Below are 17,515 nucleotides of genomic sequence, written 5' to 3'. Positions count from 1 at the left end.
ATAAGTACTCAGAAATGATCACTTCCGGTTCATTTTTCTTAAGTGTTAAGTCAAGTAGACAACGAGAGTTTATGATAATTTTAGAAATGGAAGAACTCACCATCTCAACCCATGCCTCTATGTTCATGAAAAAGGAACTAACTGCTCTACATAGAGAAAGCAATATATCAAATGTCTACCTGTGGTCCTGATGGAAAATAGCATGAATACTTGAACTATACATTTGGAATAATGTTTTAGTTTTGTGTTTAGGCCCCTTATGATGCTCAGGGGTTTCTTCTGGCTCTGTAGTCAGGAATCACTCCTGACTGTGTTCAGGGGACCATGTGGGATGAGCCAGGGATTGAACCAGTGTTGATCACATACAAGGTGAGTGCCCTAACCACTCTACTACCACTCTGCTCCCTTGGAATAATTCTTATTAAAAGCTGTAGATGATGAATGAATGAAATCAACAGAGCACACCAAAAGATGTAATTCAGAATCAAGGGAAGGAAAATTGTAATCATAAAAGCATTTTAATGACATTGAAAACAACATGATTTTGAATTTGTAAGCCAGATAATATTCATACAAAATTCCCTCTGGTGAGTAGAAACTGAGTCAAGACCCTTTAGCTCAACACTTAGTATTAATTTAATTTTAATTTTTTTTACATATAGCAAGATTTAAACTTGTTCCAAATAGTATTTGATGAAATGTAAGAAAGAATTTCTTAAAATATAGGCATGATTAGAAGTGTGATGTGTGAGCAGGTCACCTTGATTTGGTTGATTTGCATGTCCAAAGCAGATGGCAAAGCTTCCAAGGCATTGAGTTCTTTTTCTTTCTCAGTTATCCAGGTGGACAAGATCTCAAAATTATTGTCAAAATGATCCCATTGGCTTTTCACCATTTCCATGGTTTTAATACTAAAATTAACCAAATGCAGTAAATAAAATGTAAACTTTGAATACAGAACAATCATACATTTTCCTTTAAGTGACCAGGGAACAAGTTAGTGAAGATACTTGCAACCATTTTGCAGTTGAAACTAGATGACTAGAAGGAAACCCCATGTTGGATCTGCTCAATTTTTCAGGCCTCAAGTTTTTCTCTGAAAGCAAACATTTAACAAGGCAGAACTGGAACTATAACACAAATGAAACTGCACTTACAAAAATATTGCTAGTTCTAATGGTATTTCAATCTAGGTGGGCTTAACTATAACTCTGTCGTTGAGGGGTAGTTCCCAGGTCTTATTTTGGTAAATTACCCACACTGATTGCAGTTCTCACAATTTTGGCTTGCCCTAATTTTACAGACATGTTCCTCTTGCTCGGTGGAGAGAGGTATTACAACAATGCTTTATACTCAGATCTTGATCAAATATGTCATTCTGAACTGGGTAAACATGTGTTTGAAATCTCAGGCTTTCAACAGAACCTGGCCTGAAAGTTATAACTAGACTAACTTCAACTATTCTTAGCCCTATCTTTGGTCTTTCTGGTCTTCCCTCAAAAAGACTTTTATCGGTTCTTTCATAGGCACACCCTACATGCTTAAGACAGCTCTGGCTTTATTTATTATAAGCCTTGGGAACAAGATGTCAACTCCTGATTTTTTGCTTTTTTTAACTATGTGTATATAACCATGTGATTATGGCTTTCAGTTTAGAAAAAGACAAAGAAAATAACAGCGTATTATTAAATTGGTAAGTCCTTGGGTTAAAAAAAGAAGTAAATGAATTTCTGTGTTTACCAGAAGGCACTTTAAAACATCAAGAAAAATACAATGGCATCACTGATGGTCATATTCATTAATATTTCACTTTCATGTATGCTTAATGTTTCCATTAGGAGAGTTGATGCATGTTGTATTATATTACAATTATTCAAATAAACTAAGTATTCGAGTGGATAGTTATAATAAAAGCAGATTCCTCTCATAAATTCGATTTTACTTTTTCATAATCTGACAGATAATTTGAATATAAATTTTTAAAAGTCTCAAGTCATAATTTTCTTTAAGTAACTAGTTTAAGAAATCCCAAAGTTTAGGCATGGATACAATGTTAACTTCAAGGTATAGTACTATTAAAAACAAATTACACATTTTAAAATTCCTTGCAAATGATATCCTATAGCTTAAGAAAAAAATGTGCATTGTTGTTTGCCACAAAATTTTCATTAAGGTAGAAATTTCCACTCCTATTATTTTGAAGAACATTGGCTATATATGTATATATAGCCATATGTATATTCTCATATTCTTAATCCATACAAAAGTTTTGATATTTATTTAGCACAGAATGAGCTACTAGAGACCAACCTTTCAGATAAACAAGTATTAAATTTTGAAAATAAATTTTTGAATAATTTCTGGACATAGCATCATATCAATCTGTAACAATCTGAATATTGAGACTTCGTAAATAATCCTTGTGAGTTTTGGGAATTGAAGCCACCTACTCTCTGCCATATGCATTCAAGCCTTTGACCTATATAATCAAAATATTTCTCTTTTACTCTAACTAATGACAAAAGAACTAAGAAGTAAAAATATATATAATTTAAACATGAATTATTTCCCTCTCCAATGTAAAAAGGCCACAAAATTCAATAGATTTGGCTTTCTTACAAGCAGGTCAGTTTAAGAGGCCAGGCCCATATTCTGTCTATATTTCTAATCTGTGATAGATGTTGGTTTTTATATTGGTGATACTTTTTTTTTGAACTGTGATTTGCTTCCTCAAAACATGCTGAAATACACCACAGACACTTTGAGATTTGTAAAGAATGTGTTGAAGACAATATACAAGATGGTTTGAAACTATATCAGAGAAGAAAGTTTAGGGCTTGTCAAGCACATACTCTTCTTCAAGTGTGTCTTCTAGTTTTTTTACTTGCTCTTTGATTGACTTGGCTTGCTGCTGAAGTAACTGCTTATTCTTGGCACCAAGTGGTATCTCAGTAGCTTCCTTCACAAGATTCTCAGCCTGCACGGCAATAGCTTCTGTTCTTTTAGAAAATTCCTATGGAAAGATGTAATTGTTAGATGGAAATCTTACATCATTACTGTCTACCTTCAAATAATTTGCATGTTCTGCAGGATTTACCACAAAATTCTGGAGGTGAAGTCTATACTGAGAATTGTCAAGCCAATACTGTATAGGCATCTAATACTCTGTGATAAAATGAATTTGATTCGCTTTAAAATAATGGGGAGGAAGGACATCTCAAATAGTGCTCAAGAGACTGAGAGCTCTTCCTGGTAAATTTTGGTCAACTGAATGTGAACTTCAATGCTACAACTCAAGGATGTTGTGCTTTTTGTTTGTTTTGTTTTTTGGGGGGGCCACACCAGTTTGACTTGACGATTAGGGGTTACTCCTGGCTATGCACTCAGAATTCGCCTCTGGCTTGGGGGACCATATGGGACTCCTGGGATCGAACAGTGGTCTGTCCTAGGCTAGCGCTTGCAAGGCAGATGCCTTACCTCTAGCACCACCTCTCCGGCCCCTGATGCTGTGCTTTTTAAGCCCTGTGGTGCTAAAGATTACCTGGGCCATCTCAGTAGTGGTGCCCATGGATACTGCAATGCTCTGAAAACCAGGTGGTGCGAGGGAGGAAAACAGTCAACTGTATGCAAGCATGCACCTTATTATTTAAGCCTGAATATAAATTACTCTTCCTTATAAATTTCTCTTTATAAAAGATAGAAGTAGATATTTTGCTAAATTATTTTTATTTGACATATACAACAATATGTCTACCCTCAGAGCTATATAGAAATCCTCCTAAAACTGTATTTCCATTGCTTTCTGGAGTTGGTTTATATTGTTATAATTTTGAGCCACATAATAAAGGTTGAATTATTCACATACAAATTAGTTTATAGATTTGGCAATGATTGGCAGAAATTAAACTTTCAACAGTGGAGACAATAGATTTCTAAACTAACAAATACAAGTATTTTACTATATTTTGTTAATTAAAGTCACATATACTCTTAATCGTTTTAAACCTTAATTTATATACAGATACTATAAAGTTGAAAATAGGTAAGTTTTGAATCACTGCTGGCCTTGTAAATTACTTAGTTATTTGTCTTGGGCAAATCACTTTTTACATGTTTCCACTGAATGTAAATAGTAATATCTTTTTTTGTATGGAGATTGTATTTTAGTAATGATTTCATTTGTAAGTACCTACCACTCAGGCAGGTACTCATTTTCATATTTATGGTTCACACACACAGGACAAAATGTAGTATTCATAAGCTGGTCTTTCAGTTTAAAAGTAGTTTATGGAACGAACTAAATAGCTAAGCCAAAATAAACAACAATGAAATCAAAAGACCCAAACTCTAATAATCTAAGCTTACAATGTTATACTAGCATTCTGGTAGGTAGGTATGTGGTATGGGGTGCACTTGGGGAATATTGGTGGAAGGAGGTGAACACTGGTGATAGGATAGGTCCTAATTCATTGCATGTCTGAAACTGAACTATAAAGGACTTTGTAAGCCACATTAGTTTCAATAAAATGCAATTAAAATTTGTAACAACAAAAATAAAAATAAGTTATGACTGAAGATATAGTATACAAATGAAGGAACTTGTATTCTGTGTAGATAGCCTTAGTTTAATCTCCAGCATGAAAGATAATCCCCCTAGAAGTAATTACTGAGCACTACAGGGGTGACCTAAAACTAACAAAAACCTTTTTGATGCATTAGTAAATTTCATCTGTTATTTCTATTTTGTTAGATAAGTATGCCAGGTATTTCAAAAGAAAAGGCAAACTTAAAATTCTGAGTGAAATCAAGCTTGATGTTTTAGATCTTACAGAAAATTAAAATTTGATCTTAGCATCCCTCAGCTAAATACAAATATAGAAATATGTAATTTATTTTAAAAACTCAAGACTACTAATGGCCACTATTCCTGAAGAATATTACCCAGAAACAGTATATAAATGTTTAAAATAATTCCACATAAGATAGAATTAACACATTTATGTCTCCATTTGAAAAATTTACTCTTCTAATTTCAAATATTGACACTATATTAGAGATGTACTCTGCAACCTGCCATAACAAAAAATTACAACTTCCTTTTGACACAGAAAACTATCTATAAATATGATATTTGCTAATGTCACAGCATCCTGTTCAATCTTTAAAATTTGTAACTACACTCTATGTGAACCCATAGTCATTGGAATTACAATGACTGAATCACAGAAGGATGAATCACAGCACAATCTTTCAGAGTTCTATGAATAAAATCAGAAGTATAAAATAAAGTGCCCCCTATTTCCATGTTCCCCAGAACCCAGAGGGGGAAAACATGGAAGAAGTAGAGTCACATTTAAAGATGTGTATAAACATTCACACAAAGAAACTTTTATGGAAAAGAACAATGCTCATCAAAAAGCCCCAATATGATATTTATCATAATTTAAAGAAAAATGGAACACTCAATTACAATTTTGCTTCTAACTCAAAGAAAGACTTATGAGGGTCATTCAGAAGGATACAGTGGAAGAAAAGGAGTCTAGCACTGTTTTGGAATTGAAACCACAATCTGTCCTTCAGTAGGAAAGTGATAAATGCTGAACTCTTTAGCTCTAAATTTCTTCCTCTCATCAGCAAAGCTTGGTCACAAAGTTTAAGTACAGGGATGCTATGAACATTCTACAACATACTGACAGAATGCATGCAGATCCTTTAGCAAAACTCACTCAAGGATCCAACTGGAATGAAAGCTCTTAAACCAAGTAAGTGAAGGAGAAGCAGAGCAGATGGTCAAGGTAACAAGTTCTTGTACATAAACAAATAGTCCAGTGGCTGGGTATTCTCAGGAGGAACTCAGGGTGTGAGCTCTAGGCTCAGACCATTGGGTTTAAATCCCAGATTCACCACTTCATGATCTTGGACAATTTCATAATGATTCTATACCTTATAGTTCCATGATTAAATAATTCATAGTTCCAATTTCTTAAGATTGTTAGCCAATTAGAGATGACAAAATAAAGTGATTAGAATAAGGTATATTCGTATTACTGGCTCACATTACTATATCAATATTAATGAATAAAATTTATTCTCCATATTTCAAGGAGAATTTTATGGTAAAACTAAAAAATAAAACCTTTAATCTACAGAATAAGAAACTTACTTATGATTTAGTGATATGGAACTGTAAAATGTTAGAAACCATAAAAATAACCTCTGTGGAACACATAAAATCTTTAACATAAGATCTGAATTTATTAAAATAAATATTAAATAAATAAATATTTAAAATAATACATTAATTATATAATATTAAAATATATAATAATATTTTAATAGATAAAATCTTCAGTAAAAATTTATTTAAATGGTTGATAAAAAGTCATCAAAATTGAAAGATTCTGTGGCCCTATAAAGCTTCGAATCATCAGAAAGTAAACAAGGGAAGAAATAATCAAAATTAGCAGTACGAGTGACAGAGAAGCTGTTTAACAGCATGACAATTGGAACTCAAAGATTTATTTGCTAAAGACCTGTTCTACATAAATTAAATCTCTCTATAAACTCAAAACACATGTGTTAGGAATTCATACAGAAGGTTCATACAGCTTCTTGAAGTGTTTTGTATAAGTTGATATTTTGCTCTAAATACCCATTTTCTGGTTGAGCTTATAGAGTTGAACACATAATAAACACCATTTTTTGGTAGGTCTCCCTAGAACCTCAAACTCAGTACATCCATATCTGAATAGGTTCTATTTTCTCATGTATAGTCACTTTTTAAAGTTCTAAAGTTCCCTTATTGTCTCTGTTAGGCACAGAACTTTATCTTTTACTTCATTCTCTGTTTTTTGATGTCACACGGTGATTTCCACAATTCTAAGTAATTCCTATATTGGTTCACATACGCTGCAATTTCCTAATTGAGTGCCATGATTCCAACTTGTCATAATTATAATCTGCTTAAAAAGTCATCTTCCCAAAGCAGCTCTAATCATGACTTTTTCCTTTTAAAGTTATGGACTCAATATTGCCTAGTGAGTGTATACTTAGGTCTTAAAAAGACTTCATGATAGGGTCTAACTTTCCTTTGTAACTGAACATTCTTTTTCTCCTGCCTTTTAATGTAAATTACTCATATCAAGTCTCTTATATATCATGCCACAATCTCTTATAAGAACGTTCGAATTTTGCTACTAATTCTGTTTTGATACCTTTTATCTGTCCTTCAAGATTCAATAAAATAAATAAAATACCCCCAATTAATACCTTTAGATCAATTTTTCCAATGTGCCACTTTATCACATGAATAAAACATTTTCTTTATCTTTTAATGTTTAAATATTATTTATGACTATTCCACAGAATAACAGTATGTCATAACAGTAAAAAACAGTAATGTTAGAACAGTGTTAGAGTAGTAAAAAAAAATAAGTAGTGATTACATTATTGCTGATAACAGAGTAGATATGATTTTTTTCACTGAACAGTGAGTCCAAGGGGACCTTTATATTCTGATTGATATACCTTTGTCTGTTCCAATTCTGAAGATAAGCTTTCCAAACTGCTAAAACTCAAGAAGCGCTCATGGCTGGAGCCTGTTTGAAATAGGTACCTGACCACAGTTTCTTTATTGGTTTCAAAACGTTCCCATTTTCTTAATGTAACCTACATTTGGGGAAAAAAAGCAATGCTTATTATCAATTATTAAAGGTTGTCACAAACATTACATTTTTGGGGCTGTTGGCTTCCATATAGCTCAGTTTTCAGCTTTGACACATTGAATAAAGATTATTCTAATGTCATCTATAAAAAATTACTAATGTATTAAGTCTAAATGCATCCACAAAAGGGGATGCATATACTAGGAATGAATTTTCTTCAAGCTGCAAAGTCCTATGACTCTAAAAAATATTACTTTTAAAGTATATGAGGAGCAAAGGAATGTGTTTCTCTTCCTTTTTACCTTTCTTCTCCCAAATTAATATTTATAGCCTCTAGAAGTACTCCACCCATTTTTTGCTTGTTTAATTTTTACACCCATTTTATTTTTTTCTTTTCCTCAGACAGAACCACATAACTTGAACCAACTTATTCTGCCTTTCAATTTGAGGGAGAAACAATGGAGAGCACCAAGACCAAACAGTTGTATGACCACTAAGTAGTAATGAAAATGATTGGATTTTAATACCAAACCCAATCCAACGACAACAGAATCGATACCCAATCTACAACAAGCTAGACACAGAGGGGAACACTTATACTAAAAGCCCAGGGGAGGGTCTGGGAGGGGAATATGGAATCATGCTGGGAACAGGGGTGGAGGGAGGACAACTTTGATGATGGGAATTCCCCTGATTCAATGTCAATATGTACCTAAAGTATTACTGTGATAGATATGTAATACACTTTGGTCAAAATAAAAATCATTATTAAAAAAATAAAGAGGGAAAGAAAATGAGAAAAGTGGTAAAGAGAAAAGGCAACACATTTTGCAAAAACTCAGGGTTTCTTTTTCTTTTTCTTCCATTTTCCTTTCTCTTTTTCTTTTCTCTTTCTTTCTCTTTTTTATTTTTATTTTGGGATAATGTATTAAGATCACAATAAACCATAGAGATGTGGGCACTTGATGGTTTGGGGAAGTGAAAATATCCAATGCAAACTTCTGAATTCAGGCCAGATACATTTAAATTCTAGTTTCATTAGGGTTCACTGCTCTGTGAGTATGTTAGGGCCTTAAATTCTCTTTTTAAGCAACCACATTTGTAGTCATTAGTTTGATAAAATGATAGAAAGAAACAATGTGTTAACCATTAGCAGGAGAGCATCAAAGGTGGGAATCAATCCTTGGACCTGTGACCAGAAGTTATCCCAACCCTACTTCCTGTCCCCTACTTGGATGCGGCGTTCCTGCTTCTCTCTGTTGTGTTCCATGTCATCCAGGGTGCTCTCCAGCTGCTGAAGCTCCTCCCGAACTCCTCCAGCAAGCCCCTTCTCTCCCTGCTGAGCCTGTGCAATTTGCTGCTGCACATCCCTCTTCTTTGCAGAGATCCTCTTTGTCGTTTGCTGGAAACATTTATTGAACAGATGGAGAGAAATGTTAGTCTCTGAGCCACTGAGTAGTGACTTAAAACACCCACACTCTGCAAAAGGTCCAGAGAGGCACAATCTCAGGCAGCAGAAGTTAGAATGAATAGTTAAAATGATAATGGAGAATTTATGTGAGTAGAAAAGAAATACTGTTTATAAATATTTTGCTTCTGTTTCAATTGTGTGCAAATTTAGATAGCACTTAGTATTTCTGGTAAAACTGCAGAAATAATTTAACAAAGATATTTATTTGACATGATCCCTTGCTTGGATGACTATATCAGATGCCAGGGATCAATCTCTTGTCCGCCAACAAAAGAAAACCCTACCTACTGTACTCTTGTTCTGGTACTTAAAGAACTATTTTGTATCTAAAATCATGAAGGAACACCTTTCTTTAAAAAACATTTATAATGATCAAATATTATAAAAATTATGCAAAATTAAATTAAAAAGCATTAATGCTGTAAATGTAAATATTAATATTTTAGTTCCTGCAATATAATATTAGATAGTTTGAGAAGCTTTTAATTGAAGAATTGTGTATTTAATGCATATGTAATCATTTATCATTTAATCATGTTATAATATATGTTATTATTTTACATGTATTTATTATACATAGTTTTACATGCATTATCTCACATATATGTATTGCTATAAACAGAACGGTCACAGACGTTAACTGCAGTTTCGGAATTTCCACAAAATAATCATGAAAATTTAACTGAGAACCTATTTAAGAAATGTAGAGTTTTAAATGTTAATGTAAATGTTGATAATCTTACATTTCCATGACTTAAATTTAAACCCAAACTACATTTTGACAATGAGAATAAGAATGTAACAAAATTACTGGTTTTCTTAACTAATCTTTTGCCATTATTAAGTAAATTCAAAAGCCAAGAGGCAACTGTTTTACAATATCTTCTTATTTCACTTATATTTTTGCATATCAGCACTATATAAAAACACACAACTCTAATAGTCAGCAAGCAAACAATAAAATGGTTAGAATGTGCTCATCAAGTTATTTGAGATAAATCACAGTCCCTTATGTTAAAATTGAAAAGTAAAGTTAATTAAAATTATTTATTATATATCAGCCCAAACATTTATGATTCTAGTTTTAATCCTGTGTAATAGCATATTCTCCTGAAAGGTCTGATACTTCATGATGATAACAATTTCCCAAGTAAAAATGAACCCAATATTGCACATAAAAAAGAAAGACGATAATAAAAATGAGCAGAAACCTCTGAAAATTTAGCAAACTTAAGTTTTTGTAGCAAAATAATGATTCCCTCCAGAATCTTCCTTGAATTTTTTTGTTACATCAAATCATTCAGTTGAGAACTGACCTTACAGGATATTCTGAAATATTTAGAAGAGACAACAGAAAGGCTTGGGTCTTTTCATGTCATTTGGGTTCCTCCTTGAACCACTCTTTACTCTGTCCCTAACTAGTGAATCAACTACTTATTTTTCTAGTTCTGTCCTTGTATTAATGCACTGGACTTAAGAGCCATTCTACCTGGTGATGGAGCAGTAATTGCTGGGCTTCAAATAAGTTTTCAGTGTCCAAGATCTTCTCAGCTTGGTCCTGAACTTCCTTGGAGCCAGAAATTAAATCTTCAAGGGAACTTTTGACAATCTCTTTGTACTGGACACAATCCCCAAAGTTGCTCAACATCTTTTCAACCTAGATTTCAATGAAAACAATGATAAATAATACATTGTGAAATACTTAAGGATTAAGGATAATGTCTGTCTCAATAACTTGTATAATACAAATCTTTTAACCTTTCATTTATTTTTAACACTAATTTAATTCTAACTAAATTTCAGGCCTTATTTTCCACAGTTCTCCATGTCATATCACAAGCCCAATGCATCTATCTGATAACAGAGGCAGGATAAATTTGTGGAATACATGGTGTAGTGTGTCTCCTGGAACCCTCAAAAATGACTAAAATCTAATTAAAGATCATAAAAATGTGAATTGGTTTCTTCTTCCTTTATGTAAGTAAGCAAAAAATTTTAGAGGATTAAAAATATTTGTTAAAAGTGTACATCCAGTATTTTTACATGAAACACTGGTATAATTTCTAATTTGGCTGTTCTTAGTGCATTTCTCATGTTCTTTTTCCAAATGTTCAGCTTCCGTTTCTTCCTCATTTCTGCTGACTCTGGTTTAGTTTTAGTTTTTTTCTGTTATTGTTTAAGGTTTCCCTTCTTCAATGTCATGAAGACCACAATTTTTATGTTTATTTGTTTATTTGTTTTTGGACCACCCCGGCAGCACTCAGGGGATACTCCTGGCTCTATGCTCAGAAATTTCTCCTGGTGGGCTCGTGAGACTAAATGGGATGCTGGGGTTTGAACCCGGGTCCTTCAGGGTCGGCCAAGTGGAAGGCAAATACCCTACTGCTGATATCAGTCTGGCCCCAATTTTCATGTTTTTTTACAAACATCTTTCTATATATTGGAAGATGACTCCCAGTATTATCTTCTTTTCATCTTTTTTTTATCCTTTGCTACTTGGAGTTTGTCCAAAGTAATTAGGAAAATATTGTTCGCCAAGCAAACAGCAATAAGAATCTGTGGAAATCACTCACTCCAACTCTCAATAAGCCACAGCTCTTTTGTGACTCTTCATTATATATTATATAGTATAAAATTATATATTATATCAGATATAATATATATTATATATTAGAAGCCTATCCACCACTTTTGATACTGGACAACTGAAGAACACTGTGTTCTTAGAAAATATTTATTTAGTAAATAGTAAATGAATTATAAGTAAAGAATGGGCTGAATATGCCAATCTAGCTTTAAAAAAGTTTACATAAACAGAGTAGCATTTCAGAGGACCTTTTCCTAATTCCCTTTTCTCTCTCTTTTTCCTTTATCCAATGACTAAGTAGCAAGCAAAGACACTATTATAAGTTACACAGAAGGTCAAATGAGATGGATACAAAAAATTAATGTTTTTTTTTAGTTAGAGGTAGATCACTGATATAAGTTTCATGGTTAAATCTTAAAGAGAAATAAAGTAAGTGGCCTTAGTAAAATTTTAAGTATACTAACAATGTTTAATTTTCAAGTCTGCCTAATTGCTTGTGTATTTGTCTAAATAGATAGAAAATATATTGTTTATTGACTTGAAAAAAGTAACCTGCATATATTTTATTATGCATTATGCTGCTTTTGATCAAAGTATATAAATAAAATGTGAGATTTTTCACTGGAAATATAGTTATGACAACTAACTCAAACTGATGACTACTATCAGAGATGGGTAATCAAAAAATTGAAATAACTTATAAAATTTGATTAGTCTTATTCACATTTAATTTGTCAGAGAAACCTGTACTATCACAATTATCATATTGGGCAAAAATCACAAGTAGCTCAGCTAAATTCATCTCCAGCATCTCAAGTGGGTACATGGATTAAAATGATTAAAGGCTAATTGATGTAATGCTAGATAAAACACATCTACGAAAATTTCTTGGTCTTTAGAATTATGAACTTTGTTTTATGAAATTCATCATTTTTCAAAGTCAGTGTCAGATTAAGTTTAAGAAATGATAATGCATATCTATTTTACTTTACATTTTTACATTAGAAATTCAGGCACAAACTTATTAAACTTGAAAACTATACTTAGGGTGATAGGACCCTACTGGAAATAAAGCAGATGAAGAACTAAACATCATAATTTGTCAAAGAATATAAACATTGAAATGTATACTAAAAAGACTAAAATAAGCAAAGTTTTCACAAAAGATTTAAATGACAGCTAGCTAAATAGTAAATATTCTATTATTACTATCAATCATTGTACATTTATTGCATTATAGATATACTGTTTTATATAAACTATTTATGGTTTAAAACTTAAATTGTGGTTAAATTCTTGACCCTACCTGGTCTGCTTTTTTTTAATTGAAATTAGATTTCCCTTAAACTGCTCAGGGGGATTAGGAAGGACACTCACAGTGATACTCAGCAAATGGAGTGAGATGGTTGGTTCAATGGTTGCTGCTTGGGTCAGCAATGCTGGGGACAGGGTAGGCCATAGCCAGAATCAAACTTGGTTCTTGGACATACAAGAAAAGCATCCTTACCCTGTGATTTATTTCTGGTGAGTATTTTTCATCCTGTATTACTTCTCAAGTGGGGTATCACAATTAAATCCTAACTGATTTTCAAGCTTATGTTTTATAATTCTATTATATCCTAGGACCTGATAATAAAATAGTGTTTTGAGTGAGGGTAAGAAATGTCAAGATCTAATAATATTTGTATTTATAATAAACTTTAAACATATCTAATAAGGCTCAAAATTCAATCATTCTTCTCAGCTTCTTTAGTAATCATCATATTAATGTCTTAACTACCCTATATCAACTATAGTTTCTTTATAAAATGACTTGATAAACAATAAGCAGAGGAACAAGAATTCTACAGGTTCCCCAGCTAGAATTAAATGCTTTGGTTCTTAGATTTTTTTGTTTTGTTTTGTTTTGGGGTACACCCAATGGTGTTCAAAGGTTACTTCTGACTAAATAATCACTCCTGGCAATGCTTGGGGGACTATATAGGATGTTGGGGATTAAACCTAGCAAGCGCCCGGCCCAGTGTGCTATGGCTTCACCCACAGAAGTGGGTGGTTTGAGTGGAGGCAAAGGGCTTACCTCTGATAACAAGATACCGAGAGCCTTGAAGGAACTAGAGACTTTTGCCAGCTCATCCCCTTGCCTTTGAGCTTCATTCTCAGAAGAAACTTCAGTCAAGGTTTTAAGCCTGGATTTCAACCAACTGAGTGTCTCCCCTTTTTTGGTAACATCATTTCTTATATCCTAGAATAAAAGGAACATTTAGGTATATATATATATATATATATATATATATATATATATATATATATATATATATATAACTGTGGATCCTAGTTGTCCAGCAAGTCTAGACTTGAAAAGATTTGTACATTAGAGAGGAGAAACCAACATGACTCACTAAAATGCACCTGCTTATTTGAAGCTTTGTTCACTTTCTTTAGAAAAGTTGATAAGCACCATAGAAAAAAATGCTTTCTAAATGCCAGTACCTTGTGTCTAAAAAACAGTAGCCTCTCTATGAAAACACCTTCATAATTAGATACTTAAATATTTACAGATTTTTCCCTGTATCACAACCAAGATTCTTCTGACAAGACTGTACCAAAATTGAAAATTTTAACATATAATTTAATATGCTACCTCATTCTCTATGTGCTAGAAGGGAACATGGCATTTGAAAACAAAAAATAAAGAACATAAGAATTCTTTTTTTAGTTAGCTAATTTCATTTATTAACGGACATATTACTGAGTTTTTATGAATTTCTAAAGATTTATTTTAACAACCTGAGCTCTCACTGTATGTCTTTTTTTGGGTCAGCTTTATAGAAGTTAGTTCTCTGGATGGTAAGATGCATAAATATGAACAGAGCTATGATCCATAAAGAAAAGACTTAGGCAAAAGACAATTCTAAAAAGATTTCAGAACTTCAGCCAGAGCAGTGGAGATTGGGGCTTTCTCTCATTCTATACCCACAGGGAGAATGAGGGCTGCTGTAGAGGGTTTACAGGACAAATGGTTATGAGCCTTAAATTGGTTTAAGAAAGAAGTGAGCTCATATGTGTGTGTGTGTGTGTGTGTGTGTGTGAGAGAGAGAGAGAGAGAGAGAGAGAGAGAGAGAGAGAGTTTGTATTGGAATAGCAACCGGTAGCACCTACAGATATTTCTACTTGGTCCTAATATTATTGATAATCTCCATTCTAGAAGAGAATATTTGCTTAATTTTGGGGGGCGGCACATAAGCAATGTCCAGGGGTTATTCCTGGCTCAAAACTCAGGAGCTTTAAAACATAAGCTTCCCTCGGTGCTCAAGTGCCAGGAATTTAACTTGGATCATTTGCGTGCAAGACAAGCAACCTAGCTAGGACTTAGTATCTCTGTTCCTTGAATAGGATTTACTAGGTCAAAAATGGCATTTTAGAAAATAGGAATAGAAAGAAATACATTCTAATTAAGAGCAACTTTGTGACTTGCAAGGGTTCAAAGCACTGATAGATCAGTAATTTTTGTAGAATCATTACTTATGCAGAGCCAAGGGCCAAATGGAGTAAGAATGAGTTACACTGGCTACACTTAGAAAAGACAAACTGAGGTCAGCTTTTGGGTGCTGTCGCTGGCTGCAGTTGTCAGGCTGTTCTGATGCTCCAAAAGAATGACTCAATCCAGGCAGAATGAGAATCCAAAGATTACTTTGCTCAATTACCTCCTTTTCTGTGAACTGGCTTTTGTGGGGCAGGAAAATACACTGCATAAAGACCTGCAAGTGTTCTTGCTTTCCATGACAATTCTTAAGTCTCTGCTTTGTTACACACCCAGTCATGGGTTTTGCTCTCAGGCTTCTCCATTAGTTAAAGATGCATTAGTGGCACCCCTCCAATCTGACCAGACCTCAAAACTAACAATTAGTCTATGGAAAAACCCTTGGAACATGAAGAAAATTGTATTGAAGAAAATTTTCAGAAATAGCTTTTTGAATAGGGAAAAATGAAGTTTTCAGCTATTATTTATTTTAAATGGAAATTTCCCAGTAACAAAGGTGATCGGAACTGACCTCCACAGACCGTTTCACCTCTCCATGTTTGGAGGTATCAATGGCTTCGCTCTCAATTTCCTTCAATTGTGTCTCCTTAGCAGATATCCAAGAAGAGAAGTCAGACATTCTGAAAGAAAACCAATTTTTATTTAGAAAAAGAAGAAAAATTGTCAGAATTATTAAAATACACTTTCAATTTATTGTTTGTTACTCCTGGCTCTGTACATAGAAATCACTCCTGGCAGGCTTGAGGGACTATATGGGATGCCAAGGATTGAACTCAGGTTTGCCACATGCAAAGCAAATGCCATAACTTTTGTGCTATCACTCCAGTCCCTTGGTGCTTAGTTTTGGCCCTTTGTTCAGGGTCACTCCTAGCAGTGCTCAAAGGGCCATATGGAGTGCCAGGGATTGAACCCAGGTTGTCTGTGTATAAGACAAATGCCTTACCAGCTGTATATTGCTTTGATCCTGACTGAAAAACCTTTAAAAACTAAATGATACATTCTTCTCTAAGAGCATGATTGAGAACATCTAATCTGAGCTTTTTGTTTATTGCTTAAGAAGAAACATGCCATTTCTTGTTTTGCCAAGACCCCCTTGTCAGGAAGCAATGTCAAGAATACCTGCTAGTAAACTCCTTCCACTTGTCTGGGTCACTCATTAGCTGTGTATAGGTGCTGCCGATGGCTTCCCGAAGCTCTTTGAGGGTTGCCTGACAAATTTCAGGGGTGTTCCTGACTGGATCCCGGACAGGGAGTTTCAGGCACAGTTCTTCCACTAGCTGTAGCCTTTTCTCACAGAGATGATGAGGGCCTTTGTCACTGAAGAAAATCTGATGAACAACCAAAACAATTTCTTATAAAAATGCATACAAGACTTGTATTGTCTCGGGGCCGGAGAGATAGCATGGAGGTAAGGCGTTTGCCTTTCATGCAGGAGGTCATCGGTTCGAATCCCGGCGCCCCATATGGTCGCCCGTGCTTGCCAGGAGCAATTTCTGAGCCTGGAGCCAGGAATAACCCCTGAGCACTGCCGGGTGTGACCCAAAATCCAAAAAAAAAAAAAAAAAAGACTTGTATTGTCTCATAAAAAAAATCTGAGATTTCTGTTTTATTTATTAGTGTCACTAAGGGATTCAATGTTTTCAGACCCCAGCCAAAGTATCTGTTATGTTATACCTTTAAGTTCCAACAGGCTTTTGCACAACCAGGATAGATGTGGGACACATACCCTGTGCTCTTTAAGAAGCTTTTCACTCCCTTCCTGGGACACCATCTTGGTCTCCCGATCCAACTCATCTCTGCATTCTGCGACGGAAGCTAAGAATTTATTCTTCTCCACATCAATCTTCAGATGAAGCAAATGATAGGGAGCCTCTCCTTGAAGATCCTACAGCCCACACGTGGATTTGAAAAAAAAAAGTCACATTCTTGATTATGGACAATTTCAATGGAAATGGTGAAAAAACAAAAATATTCCCTTCAGTATTCATGTGATTGGGTCATAGTTGTAAGTATTGGATTCACAAACACAACTTAAACTCTTCTTTGTGCAATTCCAGGATTTTTGGTACTCCTTCAAGCCTGTTGTAGGACAGGAATTTTCTTATAGGAACCTCTACAAAATTTTACAACTGACCTGCACACATTAATTTTTCTATTCTACAAATCAGACCATTGAGGATTTTAAGTAAGTAAAAAAAGCTCTATTTGAATTTGAAATTAGAATACACAAACGTTACATACCTTCTCCCAGC

At 34.0% G+C, this 17,515-nt stretch overlaps 1 protein-coding gene across 1 annotated transcript in view; it reads right to left on the bottom strand.

Moving 5' to 3' along the window:
- SYNE1 (spectrin repeat containing nuclear envelope protein 1) overlaps positions 1-17,515 on the bottom strand; it is a 578,994-nt gene that overhangs the window by 382,771 nt on the left and 178,708 nt on the right. Inside the window, exons 26-34 of the mRNA XM_049765309.1 lie at positions 16,990-17,148; positions 16,383-16,591; positions 15,775-15,883; positions 13,800-13,964; positions 10,625-10,792; positions 8,896-9,066; positions 7,528-7,668; positions 2,853-3,013; positions 761-911 (exon numbers count right to left, since the gene is read on the bottom strand). Coding sequence (XP_049621266.1) covers positions 761-911; positions 2,853-3,013; positions 7,528-7,668; positions 8,896-9,066; positions 10,625-10,792; positions 13,800-13,964; positions 15,775-15,883; positions 16,383-16,591; positions 16,990-17,148 — 1,434 coding nt within the window. The remainder of the gene's footprint in view (positions 1-760; positions 912-2,852; positions 3,014-7,527; positions 7,669-8,895; positions 9,067-10,624; positions 10,793-13,799; positions 13,965-15,774; positions 15,884-16,382; positions 16,592-16,989; positions 17,149-17,515) is intronic.

This window comes from Suncus etruscus, chromosome 18, assembly GCF_024139225.1.
Source record: "Suncus etruscus isolate mSunEtr1 chromosome 18, mSunEtr1.pri.cur, whole genome shotgun sequence".
NCBI classification, from domain to species: Eukaryota; Metazoa; Chordata; class Mammalia; order Eulipotyphla; family Soricidae; genus Suncus; species Suncus etruscus.
This window is presented reverse-complemented; position numbering and strand designations above follow the sequence as displayed.